The following is a 15,000-nucleotide window of genomic DNA, read 5'->3' as shown; positions in this document are numbered from 1 at the left end:
CCAAACATAGAGCCGCCTTTATTCAGCTAAACTAGACGGAAACCATTCCCATATGACATGTGCCTATAGGCCCCGGCTCCGCTCCAGCCACCACAGCAATATGACCATCAGTGGAGCTAATTGGAGCTTGTTGCTTTCAAAGGTAATAAAAGAGAAAAAAGTTAATATCCCAAGCTGCTCTTTTTTGACGTTATTTTATATTATATAAAAAAAAATATTCCAGTCAATAACAACAACAGAAATCACGTTAATATCCAACATCCAACATTTAATAAATGCTCAAATATTGTGAGTTTTATAAACAGGAAATAATAATAATAATAATAATAATAATAATAACAGTAATAATAATAATAATAATAATTTGTTTTTGGTCACCATAAAATATATAACAAAGATTTAAACGTAGCTTCATGCAAATAGGTGCAATTAAAGTATGCATTTTAAAATGTTTTCTTTATGGGTTCATGTATAAATGTCCTAAATTGCAGCTTCAACATTAACATGCAGGTTGAAATAAAAAGAATAAAACAGCAGTTTGTCCAATGCTTTTGAGGGGGGAAAATATCGTAAATTTAGAACTTATTTATTAGCCTATAGGCCCATAAAATAAACCATACTCATAGGCTATAGCCATACCAAACTGCTGGATACATGGACGACAAGTGATCGTTATGTTGCACGCAGCAGGAAAACAGCAGGTGCAGGGCAAAAGTCATACTTACAGGAGAAAGTCTCAATCTGTCCATCTCCGCGTTCAGCTTACCTGCGCCACGGCACGGTGGCGCTGACAGCGGATTCAAACACTTCTCCAGAAATACTGCGACAAATACGAGTGCTACAATGTGAACATGCTACTGTACTGCATTGGGGGGAAAATGAAAGGAAAGACTTCTCCGCCGTATACTGTATGGACTGATAGCGGCTCCATGCGTCAACAGCTGCTGGCCGCTGCACGTCCTGAGGGCAACAAGGTTTACACACACACACACACACACACACACACACACACACACACACACACACACACACAACCATATCATAAGTGCAACTCCAATCGAGCCTGCACCTATATTTATGCCTGAATTAATGGAGTTAAAAATAACCTCTGCAATTGGAGTCCCGTCTGGCACAATGCGTGCGGAGACATCATGCTGCGTCAAGTCAACAGCCGAAATAAAGTTGCTGTTTTTGTGAAAGGATCTGCAAGGCAAGAATCAGCTGTGTAATCACTTCAGGGGAAAGCACAACATTTTAAACATTTCATGCCGAAAATAGAGAAATGTATTTTGCAGGATAAGGCAGAACCTTCATAATCTAATAATTATAACAACACATAATAATAACCATCAGAATTCTGCAACTCACTCATCTTCTGTTCAACTGCAGCCAGTTTTACTGCAATAATATGATATCATATACGACCTTGAACCCCCCCCCCCCCCCCCACACACACACACACACACACACACACACACACACACACACACACTAACCATACCTCGCGGTGTCCACCGCAGGTTGCAGAAAACTAAAGTTGTCGCTCTTAAAGGGGTAAAATCCAAGAAGAGGGTGCTGGCAGCCGGCTGAATGGGGGTGGATGGGGGGTGGAGGGTGAGGAGGGGCTGGGGGGGTGAGATGGTGAGGAGAGAGCGGGAGGAGGAGGTGGGAGAGGAGGAGGAGGAGGAGGAGGGGAAGAGATAAGTGATCTAAAGGGGAGACGATAGGACAAAAAAAGTGATGATGATGAATACATTGGAAAGTTTTTTGGCCCCGGCGAGGGTGTCAGATTGAATGGCCTGGTGCGCATGTGCGAAGGTGTCCAAACTGACAATGCTGGTGAGATGAAGATAGTGTTGTTGCTGCTTCTGGGCTCACGGAGGACGACGAGAGGAATCTACAAGCCGACACAAGATGAGATCCAAGGCGAGGGCGAGAAAACTGGCCAAAAGTAGGTCTTCTTTTTGCCCCTTCTTTACGCTTTACGCCCGGCTCCAAGTCCCGCGTCTAGATCACCAATGTGTCCTTGTCATTTGTCATATCCTTAAGAGGGAGGGGAGGGAAGAGGGGGGGCGATTCTTTGTCCAGAGAGATAACTTTTCTGCTAAAAATTTGTCCCGGTCCGGCCGCTGATGAGTCTCTTTTCTCCGCATGCTGCCTGCGAGTCTTGGCTTCGGCGGTTCCCAGTGTGTCAGAAAGTTTCATGTCTGATGAGAAACGCCGCCGGTGCTTAGTAGAATAAACTGCTATAGAAGCAGAGAGAGAGAAACGCTATATCCACAAAACATGAGCTCGACCTCGTCATTTTGCTGTTTTCTGTTGTCGGAGAGTTTTTTAGCAGAGGCGCAGCTGCGTTTCCCCGAAAGTTACCCCCAAAAAGTTGTCGAAACGGGATAGTAACTTTTTTTTATAGAGCCGTTCCAAGTCTTGTGAAATAATATTCCTGGCTTTTGAAATAGTGGGCGCTGTGGCACTGCTCATGCTGAGGCAGGCAGGCAGGGGAGCTGCTGCTGCACAGCTCGCAGCGAGTTGAGCGCACTCTCTCCTTCGCCCACAAATGGAGACGCCGATGTGAAATTTGAAAGAAATGGCAATATTTTCGCGCAGATTTTTTTTTATCCGATGCTGCTTTACCTCGAGAAGAAATTGCACTCCGGCAAGTGTGTTTGTCCCTGGGCCCTGGACTGTTCCGGGCTGGTTCCTCCTCCAGGGAATGCCAATCAATAATGCGTCTTGTGCAAGAAAGCGCCCATACTGCTCAGTGGACTGTGTTCGCGTCACACGGAAAAATCATGTATTCAGTTTTGTGAACATGAGCACTTTGTTGTTGAAAATGGACCGTGTTTATAGTTGGGCTTTTGTTTATAGTTGGTGGGTTGATTTATGATTTGTGTAGGTTATATTTATAACGTCTGTTGTTTATTCCTGTTGCACTTTTTCTTCGGTCAATTTTATGTCATTCTGCTTTTTTATCCCGTAGCCTACTCATTAGCAGCCCCATTGTTTAACAACTTCGGCTAACGATTTTTAGGTAATTGCTTTTGTTCGGATATCTCTTAAATATGTTTATCGTTTTATCAAGGTTAGTTTCGATTTGCAGTTGCTCTATATATACGAAAATGCAGAGCTAAAATCTAAAGCGCTGCATTTGTAGCTTATTTAAAAAAATGATTAATGATCATTTGAAGAAAAAAATCTCTGTTATTGTGTTTGTGTTGAGCATGCTTGATTGCATCTTTCCAGGCCTGTGGAAAGTTTGTAACTTTGCCAAAGCTTCTGACCTTGTTAATTCAACTTGAACCTGATCTCCATATTAAAAACAATGGTGAGCTACTTAAAAAGCAAAGCGTTTTAATTTACATTTCATACGTTTAGTGAAATGCATAGTTTTGTACAGCATTTTAAACTAATCTGAACGTGACTATCTTAAACAAGCCGGCCCGTTGCACTCGTATAGAAATAATAATCAGCTGTTTATGTCAGTGAGAATTAACATTGAAATTGCACTGTACATTTCTGCACACATGTATTGTTTTAACCAGAACTTATAATAATAAAAATACTAACAAGTTTTCTGCAGTCATAATTTTGCACGTTTTTATAATCAAAGTTGCCTCGTTATCTTGCATGTCTTCATAAATTAGTGCACAAGGATCAAGTCCTATACAAGTAAAAAGAAGAAGAAAAAAGAAAAAGCTAATTGGGCTACTTTGTGAAAATGCTTAAACATGTTGAGGATCCTGCTTCTGGCCAGTAATTGTACTTGGTCTTGATCTCTAAACAGCCTTGATAGCCTGTTGATCCGAGTGCTAATGAACACAAATACCTGGCTTTAGCCCTCTCACACCGGACTACTCCAGCAGTCCAGCAGCCTGATGTGAAGCCCAAAGGCCACATGGTGTATGCGGCAGAGAGCAAAAAAACAAAAACCCTGTTCATTTTAACATTAAAAACATGCAGGCCCACCACTTTATATCCGACGCGTGGGAGAATTTCCATTTTTACATGTTTTTTCCCCGCGTAGGTAAAATATTAGCTGCTGCAGAAGCATGCCCAAAACAATATTCACTAGCAGTTTTATTATATTTACAACCCTGCGTATTTTTCTCTCGGCAGATAAGGCCAAAATACTCGGTTTAGAAACAATCCCACAGGAGAGACGTACCCTGTGTGTGTGTGTGTGTGTGTGTGTGTGTGTGTGTGTGTGTGTGTGTGTGTGTGTGTGTGTGTGTGTGTGTGTGTGTGTGTGTGTGTGTGTGTGTGTGTGTGTGTGTGTAATAGACAGACTCGCATTGATCAGTAAATACAGTGAGCGCTCTGGTTTGTTTACATGTTGCATTTGGGTCAGCAGTGAGGGAGTGTTGGTGTGTTTGCATAATTCGCATATTGCCCACACAGGTAGGGCCAATAACCCACACAGGTGGGCCAACACATCATAGCTATGTCATATGCTGTCAGCTGTTTTTCTTTAGTCTATTGGGTAGGCCTACAAGTCCATATTTCGGCTATTATTGATTTTATTATTACAATAATGTTTCTGATTTGTGATTACAGCTATAAGCTATTTCAATTAATCTGGAACGGTATATCTCGTTATTATATGTTCGTTAGTCAATATGTCATTTTGTGCTATTTTTTAAGCTATTTGAAAAGCTGTTCAATCTAAATCAAGAAATCATCCACACAGCCTTAACGAGTGTCAGTTGAGGGTAACGGGTGACATTGTTTCACACTGAGACTTGGCCTCTCGTTATTTTACAAACTAAAAATCGATGCGCGGAGTCTGGCAGGAAACCCAGCCTCAAATTGACAATATAATTGCTTTTATGCACTTGTAATTTCAGTTTAGCTATGGCCACACTGCCTTCACAAGGCATGAAAATGCATGAGAATTTAACGTGTATTTATGCGCATGCGGCGCCGCTTGTGCTAAACGTTGAACACATCATTGCGACTGTTTTATTCCGTCCATCTGCATTTAAAACTCATAAACATAGCATATAGCTTTGAATGATTTGCATCAATTAAAGTGATTGTCGGACCACCCCCCCCCCCCCTTCCCCTACCGCCAGGGATTTTAGGTGCACAGGTGTCAGACGCATATGCACGAATTTTTAGGGCGGAGACGGCCTATATACAGACTCACAACTGTTGTAGCATAATAATACAATACAAGCTACTACTGCTAGGCTAATAATAATAACAATAATAACAACAACAATAATAATAATAATATATGCAGCTGTCAGCGCGCATATGCGGAAGACGCCTTCTGTCACACACCGGAACTGAAAACAACTTTCACACGTGATTGATTTTCAGAACCTGCTGTCTCTGGGTCACCACCAGCGCTAAAGAGTCAATAAAGTGAAAGGCAGCGTCCATGATATTGTTATAGGCTACTCCGTGCTGGCGTTCTCTCTCTCTCTCTCTCTCTCTCTCTCTCTCTCTCTCTCTCTCTCTCTCTCTCTCTCTCTCTCTTGCAGAAAATACTGACCTCTCTCTCTACCTACATTGAACAAATGTAGGCTACACATTCTGTTCTCTCTGTGTGTGTCTCTCTCTCTCTCAGTCTATCCCTCCCTCCCTCTCTCTCTGGCCTACTAATTGCCAGCTCTAGTATTGATCTTAGTGTAGGGGCCCTTACTAGATGGACTCCCAGTCATGAACTGGCCCTGGCTGTACAGCCTCTGATGTTTTGACAGAAGTAATAAAACCCAACCCATAACACTTTAAAACCAACAATGGTAGCTATGTTGAACTTCTGGCTAAACGTTCAGGGTCCCATGCAAGCTCCCATGCAGCACTACTACGCAGCTGTAATGTGTGTCAGATAGCCTGTCTGTGTTCACAGATTAGAGCCTGGACATAAAATTGTTAGGATGTTGAAACGAAACGTTACATGTAGGTCGTGTAAATATAATAATGTAACGGCAAACCATGTTTTAGGCTTTTTTGTGTATATCCAGTTTTACAAAACCCACTCCACTCCACTATAAGGTCAGTCGACTTCAACGGCCTTCATGTTGAAGTCGGAGCAGAGACAGAGGTTCTTGGAAAAGGAGTAAACATGCCTCTGGATTTGCTATGCAGTTCTACAAGACCTCACTATGCCTCTCAATGTTGACATGCGGCATCTCTTTTCAATGATTAATTTCATTGTGAATTGTTAGAGGCTCGAGTATTGGCACATTTGCACATAATATACGTTTTTTGATTTAGTTAATCTTTTGAATTACAACGGTTCTGGATCCAATGCAAAAAAATACCTGTGAGATTCCCCATTTTATTGCAGTGGGCACAGGACACAGTTGGAAACTCGAGACTCTTGTGGTTCCAAAGAGCCCATTTGCATTTCATAATGATGAATATGGCAACAGCGGTTTTGCAGTCACTGTCTAAAACGACTTGAGCACTAAGATAATCACACGCGTATGAATCCCACGACACTAGAGACCATTCAGAGGATGTCAAGTTTGTCTATCTAGGGGATCTTTTGATTTACAGAAAAAGTGCCCACCGTCCAATCAGGGAAATGACCAACTTTTGCAGTTATTTTATGATTATTGTGACTTTTTTTTAATCACTTTATTAACTTTTCCAAATCAATTCTTTCTTGATGTATTTTGTTCCCCATGTAATCCTTTGGAGTGATTTTTGGACGATTTATGTCCATTTTTGAAACATCTAAAATGATCAAAATTGTGTAACTGATTGCATAAGTCCAAAATTGGCACAGCCACTAGTGCTGCATACTTGATTATGGAAATATATGGCACTGTGTATGAATGCATTAACAGAAGTCTGCACATGTAGGATGTCGTTGGTGATTACCAAGGTCTATTGGAAATGGTCAGTGCTTTGATGAAGTTGGGTTTTTAGAACTGTAATAGCCACCATTTTCCTCTTTTTCTGTGTTTTTCTCACACTCTTTCACTCTATCTCGTCCTCACTTTGACTTGTAAGGAAATGTTTTTATTGTGATTCTGTCAGTGACTGCAGCTGTAAATGTGCTGCCGCTGGCTTGGCCAAGTTTCCCCTGGAAAAAGACATGGGGACCAATATGGCCAAATAAAGGTTACATCAAATTTGAAAGTAAATTTAAAAAAGAATTGGACTCTGCAATGACATTCCTTAACTCCCCTCAACCTTTATACATGTATTATTTGAACTGATAAGGTTCATTACATTGATTATAGGTTGTTTATGGAGACAGGCAATTGTTGTTGAGCTGTGTGTCACAGTGATATATATCGTGTCCTATCTCAGGTATATCGTTTCTATTAATAATCTATTCATTCCATAAGAACTCTAAAACCATCCCCTTCCATCATAACCGCACCATTAACGTGGAAACTTGGATGTTCATGAATGTGAGATTTATGTGTGCATTTAAACCAATTCTTATCCAGTATGTATCATTGTGTTGCCTCGATTTAAATATCATTAAACCATTACTTGTTTTCACCCGTACGACTTTGAAGAACACGATCTTGCCGTGCATAGAGCTGTTGTATGACTTTGCAATGAAAACCGAGCATATAGCTGCAGATAAAACAGTTAGCTTGTTGCTACTTGCAGTGAGTGGAAGTGGCTCAGTAGCACATTAGCAGCATGCTGAAGTCATAGTGACTCACTGGCCTAATGGCCTCCATCCATCTGACTCGCTTTACTCAGCCGGCTACTCTGTCCCGCTCTGCTCATGTGTCTCTACGGCAACACGTGAAGCCCAAAAACATGGCGTGCATCATGCACAGAGTGTGGACTGATCCTAGATGGACGGACACGCACGCACGCACGCACGCACACACACACACACGCACACGCGCACGCGCACACGCACGCACATGCACGCACATACACACACACACACACACACACACACACACACACACACACACACACACACACACACCTTAGTGGTGACAGATTTTTGGGCAATGGTAGGATTTAACCCCAATCAATCACAAACTAGAAAGGTTGAGTGTAAATGTCATCCAACCAGCAGGAGCTGGCACTGTTGGCTGACCGTGTGTGTGCGTGTGTGTGTGTGTGTGTGTGTGTGTGTGTGTGTGTGTGTGTGTGTGTGTGTGTGTGTGTGTGTGTGTGTGTGTGTGTGTGCGTGCGTGCGTGCGTGCGTGCGTTCGTGTGTGCGTTCGTGTGTGTGTGTGTGTGTGCATGCTGTGTGTGTACACCATTTTCTACAGTTGTTGGAGGTCCTGTCAATGTTCGGAGCATTGACCTTGGCCAAGTCTGGCACAGCGACGGGTGGGCACCTATTACACCTGGACACACGCGCGCACGCACCCACACACACACGCACACACACACACACACACACACACACACACACACACACACACACACACACACTTCCTGCCTGGTCTCCTGCTGGCTAAGTCAAATGTGGACTTGACATACAAAGAGCATAGCATGAAGCTGTAGCACATGGCTGTGTTGATATGTTGACCTCACATTATCCAGTTGGCAGATAGGCCTGCTGGTTCCCGCCTCGCCGCCATGACCTCACCCTCCCCGCCATGTTTGTGAAAACACGGCAATCTCCCAACCATTTGGCAGCGCAGAGTCAGACTGGGCCCGGCATGCCTGAGCCTTCCAGATACATCCTCCATGTTTTCTTTTCTGTTTCTCGTCTCTCCTCGTCCCCCTCGGTCTTCAGCCTGCAGACGGGGGGGGAGGGTCCTGTTAAAAATAGGCTGGCGTCTGATGCGCGGTATGTGTTGGTGAAAAGGGGGGGTTCCCGAAAAAAAAGAAAGAAAAGCCATTACGTTGCAGTTAAATGCATTTTGTCCTGACCTGTGGCTGCGCTGCTTATCGAGTTACGTCCCCGCGCTGCTATGTCGAGAAGATTCCATCCAGCTTCTCCGAGCTAAGAATACACCGCGGCTGTCGGAGATGTCTTGTAGCAGATAGCTCTTTATTTCTGGGGGCCCGCTGATGAACGCTAAAGGGTTATCTCTCTCTCTGTGTGGCTGGTGCCACGGGGGGCACCGCACGGGGGGCACCGCCCGCTGGTACAGCGTGTGTTGTGCTGTTACACTGGTGCTGTTACACTGTGCTGTTACACTGTGCTCTTACGCTGTGCGTGCTGTTTGCTAAACAAGGGCCAAATGTGTGGAGTCACTAATGAGCGGGCCTCGTGATGCATTGTGGGGGATTGCTGTGCATTGTGACTAGTCTTATCTGGCTGTAATCCTGCTTTGTTTGGTATTAGCCCCTGCTCACACCTCCCTCTTATATTCTCTCCATCTTCTCTCTCTCTCTCTCCTTTCTCCTGCTCTGTCCATCTTGTCCCCTTCTCCACTTCCTGTACAGTGTTTTCTGTTTTGCACTCTCTCATTGACACCACGCTCTCTGTAGAGATGTCTGTGTATAATGCTATGTGCAGGGAGACGGTGTGAGTCCAGGCATGGTGTCTGAAAAAGACACTTTCCACTTAGCTTGTGTAAATGAGCTAATCGTCCTGCGTTAACTTGGATTGTGGGCCTCTAGGGTATTTCAGAGCGGTCCCCCACTGCTGGTGTGACATACCTCAAATGTTTCCCTGCAACATCAGGAAAAAGTGTAGTACCCTAACTAGTAATAACTAGTACTATACCTTAATGTACATGAGAAAAGAAGTGTCATACCTAACTAGTAATAACTAGTATACCTTAATGTACATGATAAACAAACTGTCATACCTAACTAGTAATAACTAGTACTAAACCTTAATGTACATGACAAAAGAAGTGTCGTACCTAACTAGTACTACACCTTAATGTACATGAGAAAAGAAGTGTCGTACCTAACTAGTAATAACTAGTAATATACCTTAATGTACATGAGGAAAGAAGTGTCATACCTAACTAGTAATAACTAGTACTATACCTTAATGTACATGAGGAAAGAAGTGTCATACATAGCTAGTAATAACTACTATACCTTAATGTACATGAGAAAACTGTCGTACCTAACTAGTAATAACTAGTACTATGCCCTCAATGTACATTAGGAAAGTGTTGTACCTAACTAGTAATAACTAGTACTATACTTTAATGTACATGAAGAAAGAAGTGTCGTACCTAACTAGTAATAACTAGTACTATACCGTAATGTACATGAGAAAAGTGTCGTACCTAACTAGTAATAACTAGTACTATACCTTAATGTACATGAGAAACAAAGTGTCGTACCTAACTAGTAATAACTAGTACTATACCTTAATGTACATGAGAAACTAAGTGTCGTACCTAACTAGTAATAACTAGTACTATACCTTATTGTACATGAGGAAAGTGTTGTACCTAACTAGTAATAACTAGTACTATACCTTAATGTACATGAGGAAAGTGTCGTACCTAACTAGTAATAACTAGTACTGTATACCTTAATGTACATGAGAAAAGTGTCATACCTAACTAGTAATAACTAGTACTATACCTTAATGTACATAAGGAAAGTGTCGTACCTAACTAGTAATAACTAGTACTATACCTTAATGTACATGAGAAAAGTGTCATACCTAACTAGTAATAACTAGTACTATACCTTACATGAGAGAAGAAGTGTCGTACCTAACTAGTAATAACTAGTACTATACCTTAATGTACATGAGAACAGTGTCATACCTAACTAGTAATAACTAGTACTATACCTTAATGTACATGAGAAAAGTGTCGTACCTAACTAGTAATAACTAGTACTATACCTTACATGAGAGAAGAAGTGTCGTACCTAACTAGTAATAACTAGTACTATACCTTAATGTACATGAGAACAGTGTCGTACCTAACTAGTAATAACTAGTACTATACCTTAATGTACATGAGAAAAGTGTCGTACCTAACTAGTAATAACTAGTACTATACCTTAATGTACATGAGAAAAGTGTTGTACCTAACTAGTAATAACTAGTACTATACCTTACATGAGAAAAGAAGGGAGACTCAAACCAGCAGAGAAAATGCACTCGCATTCATTGCAATTCTCAATAAATAGCAGTAAAGAAAATGTTTTTCCCCCCTTAGCCTCAAGAGAGTCACAAAACGGTGTCTTCTGAGTTAGATTCTTGCCACATAGCAGTTAATTTCACAAACTTGTATCTCCCCAAATCCCTCGTCCCGCTCCCACCCGCCCTGCTGATGACGGGCCCATCCTGTCCAGATATGATAAGCAGACAAACTGCTGCATCCCCTGGGCTGTCTGTCTGTCTGTCTGTCTGTCTGCCTGTCTGCCTGTCTGTCTGTCTGTCTGTCTGTCTGTCTGCCTGTCTGTCTGTCTGTCTGCCTGTCTGCCTGTCTGCCTGTCTGTCTGTCTGCCTGTCTGTCTGTCTGCCTGTCTGCCTGTCTGTCTGTCTGTCTGTCTGCCTGTCTGTCTGTCTGCCTGTCTGTCTGTCTGTCTGTCTGCCTGTCTGTCTGTCTGTCTGTCTGTCTGCCTGTCTGTCTGTCTGCCTGTCTGTCTGTCTGTCTGTCTGTCTGCCTGTCTGCCTGTCTGTCTGTCTGCCTGTCTGTCTGTCTGTCTGCCTGTCTGTCTGTCTGCCTGTCTGTCTGTCTGTCTGTCTGCCTGTCTGTCTGTCTGTCTGTCTGCCTGTCTGTCTGCCTGTCTGTCTGTCTGTCTGTCTGCCTGTCTGTCTGTCTGTCTGTCTGTCTGTCTGCCTGTCTGCCTGTCTGTCTGTCTGTCTGTCTGCCTGTCTGTCTGTCTGCCTGTCTGCCTGTCTGTCTGTCTGTCTGTCTGCCTGTCTGCCTGTCTGTCTGTCTGCCTGTCTGTCTGTCTGCCTGTCTGTCTGCCTGTCTGTCTGTCTGTCTGTCTGTCTGTCTGTCTCAGACAGAGAAGAGAGGATGTGTGTGTGGAGGCGGCGCGGCTCTAAACTCTCTCTGTCTGCTCCTCCTTTCATCAGACCGCCTGTTCAAAGCCTTGGCTCCATCTTCACTTCTATCTCTCCCACTCACCCCCCCCCCCCTGCCCCCGCCACACACACACACACACACACACACACACACCCTTCTCACTGCGTTGCGTCATGACCACAGAGATGGGCACGCAGTGTCTCATTAAAGCGGATTAACCATCTCCACGTCTCACAGGGCCGAGCAGGACCCCCCCCCCCCCTCTCTCTTCTCTGAGAGATCAGCGTCTCACAGGACCCCCCCCCCCCCCCTCTCTCTTCTCTGAGAGATCAGCGTCTCACAGGACCCCCCCCCCCCCCTCTTCTCTCAGAGATCAGGTTCTTTGATTGGTCAGATAAAGAGCTCTTTCATGTCGGTGGGGACGCTCAGCGATTACACTGTCAGACGCATCGTTTTGGGGAGTTTGACAAATTTGCTGTGCGGGGCGGGGCGGGGGGGGGGGGTCATGGAGATTCACAGTAATTGAGCTGTCATTATCCAGTGACCCTGCCAGGCGCTAGCTAGCGCATAGCGCCCACCAGCTCTCTGTTTGTTAAATACTTGGCTAACTTTCTTGAGACTATGATGGATCGGAGGAGAGGGAGGGGAGGGGCGAGAGAGGAAGATGAATGCCCCCGGCTTATTCCCCCGCCTCCCTTCAGCTCTGCTGTCCGTTCTATCACGGCGCTGTGGAGCGTTTGTTTTCTCACCCTGCTCCTCCCTGCCGCAGCACAATCAAGGCCCCGTATCAGCCCGGCCGCCATTGATTTCCATCGAGAATGAAAAGTGTCGGCGTGTTGATGAGTGAACTCCCCACAGACACAGAGCCATGCAGTAACTGCTGTGGTTTAATTTCATTAAGTAGAGAGTGGGGTGCACTGGATACATAATATGAAACCCCTGAGCCCCCCCTCCTCTTACCTCTGTATGCTGCAGCAGCCTCCGCTCACACAGAACCTTCTGAAACGCTCTGGATGAAATGAGCTACGTTCTCATCAAGTTCCATTCATTCTTCTGCTCATTCTCATGTTGTTTGTGTTCGCTCATTCCCTGCATGAGCTGGCAGGCTGTGGAACTGCTGAATAACATGCATTCTTTTTGATTATCATTATTATTGTTGTTTTTTACCCCGAGCCTTTTTTACCGCCTGCTGTTTAAATGAGATCTAATTCTGATCTGTGAATTTTGTGCACGTTTGGATTTGGAAAGACTTGTGGATGGCAGACCTAGACTCTGCTCAAATACACATAATGTACAAGCAAAAAGACAGACTGTCATTTGGTACTAGCTGTGTGTAACACATTTGGGCTGTGGGCTAGACTGATGCTGTCTAGTGTGAGCGTTGGTGAGAGAGAGAGAGAGAGACAGAGAGAGAGAGAGAGAGAGAGAGAGAGAGAGGGAGAGAGAGACACACGGAGAGAGAGAGAGAGAGAGAGACACACGGAGAGAGAGAGAGAGAGAGAGAGACACACGGAGAGAGAGAGAGAGACACACAGAGAGAGAGAGAGAGAGAGAGAGAGAGACACACGGAGAGAGAGAGAGAGACACACAGAGAGAGAGAGAGAGAGAGAGAGGGAGAAACACAGAGAGAGACATGGAGAGAGAGAGAGAGAGAGAGAGACACGGAGAGAGAGAGAGAGAGACATGGAGAGAGAGAGAGAGAGAGAGGAGAGACATGGAGAGAGAGAGAGACCTTTTGGTGGCAGGATAGTGTGACTGCATTAGCCCAGAGATTTTGATGAAGGAAATAAGAGCCGTGCTCGTTAACCTGGAGTCAGATTGGTTGTGAAACGATGAGCAGGGCAGAATGTGTGTGTGTGTGTGTGTGTGTCTGTGTGTGTGTGTGTGTGTGTGTGTGTCTGTGTGTGTGTGTGTAGGTGTTGGAGGGGTCTGGGTCTAAAACATTTCAAGATGGCCCATTAGTGGGCGCGGGCCGGTCCCCTCCCGACACTATAGGATTCCTCTGTGCTGACCCCCTCTCCTCCACCCTCTCCTCTCCTCCACCCTCTCCTCTCCTCCACCCTCGCCCCCTCCACCTCTCAACCCCTCTGTCCCAGAGGCCCCCAGCCTCATCCTGCCAAGTGTACGGTTCCAAAGTAACGATGAGGCTGCCTGCGTGTGAAAATATTGAATTGCAAAAACATCCCTGGGTGAGAGGGTGTGTGAATGGAGCTTTCAGCGCCGGGCCCGACCCCGGTACTGACTGACGGACAACAAATGGCATTTTGTGTCCATGAGAGAGAGAGAGAGAGAGAGAGAGAGAGAGAGAGAGAGAGAGAGAGAGAGAGAGAGAGAGAGAGAGAGAGAGAGAGAGAGAGAGAGAGAGAGGAGAAAAAAGGCAGAGTAGAGAGAGAGGAGAGAGAGAGAGGACAGAGAGAGGGAGAGAGAGGACAGAGAGAGAGAGAGAGAGAGAGAGGGGGGAAGAGGAAAGAAAGGCAGAGGAGAGAGAGAGAGAGAGAGAGAGTAAAGGGGGAGCTGTGGAGGTTTTGGGGGCCTCTTCAGACTGGGGCCCCTGCATGCAGGTCTGAAGTGCCTTATCACATGACCTGTCTGACCTTTCGACCCCCGCTCGGCTCGGGCCGCTGGGGCTGCTCTCCAATGGGGGGGGGGGGGGGGGGGCACAAAGACTCACACACTCAAAGGCCACCATTCACCCCCCTCTGTCGCCCTACTCCAAAGGTAATAGGTAAAAGTAATGTCAGTGACCTCCACTTTCCCTTGCTCTACAGGAGGGCAAACCTCTTAAGATTCCCCCCGATAATGTCAAAGGTAGAGGGGGCGGCCATTTTGGCCCCTTCTGCGTCCCGGCTCTGTTCAGAGGCTTATCATGAGATGAGCTGAAAGGAGCTAAATGAAGTGCTGTTGTCTCACAGCCACAATACAGATCATAAAGCTTTGTTAGAGTCACTTGACATGTCTACACGGAGGGAAGGTGAGATGCAGGAAGGCCACGGAAATGAAAAATAGCGTGGTATCTTTGAGAATAGCCGCCATGCACTGGGAATATAGCTGTGTAACTCTATGCATCATCTAAGCCACTGATGGGACTGATAAAAGTCAGGTGTGTGTGTGTGTGTGTGTGTGTGTGTGTGTGTGTGTGTGTGTGTGTGCG

At 45.0% G+C, this 15,000-nt stretch overlaps 1 protein-coding gene across 1 annotated transcript in view; it reads left to right on the top strand.

Annotated features, from left to right (window-relative positions):
* Positions 1-1,883: 1,883 nt before the first annotated feature.
* The window catches only part of prdm16 (PR domain containing 16), a gene marked incomplete at its 3' end in the record, with an annotated part of 259,211 nt that continues 246,094 nt past the window's right edge, over positions 1,884-15,000 (top strand). Inside the window, exon 1 of the mRNA XM_083641762.1 lies at positions 1,884-1,951. Within this exon, the coding sequence (XP_083497888.1) occupies positions 1,915-1,951 (37 nt within the window). The 5' untranslated portion in view covers positions 1,884-1,914. The remainder of the gene's footprint in view (positions 1,952-15,000) is intronic.

This window comes from Poromitra crassiceps (assembly GCF_964638095.1).
Source record: "Poromitra crassiceps genome assembly, chromosome: 8".
Classification (NCBI taxonomy): domain Eukaryota; kingdom Metazoa; phylum Chordata; class Actinopteri; order Beryciformes; family Melamphaidae; genus Poromitra; species Poromitra crassiceps.
The sequence above is the reverse complement of the archived record's forward strand: the minus strand, read 5'-3'. Positions and strand labels throughout refer to the sequence as shown.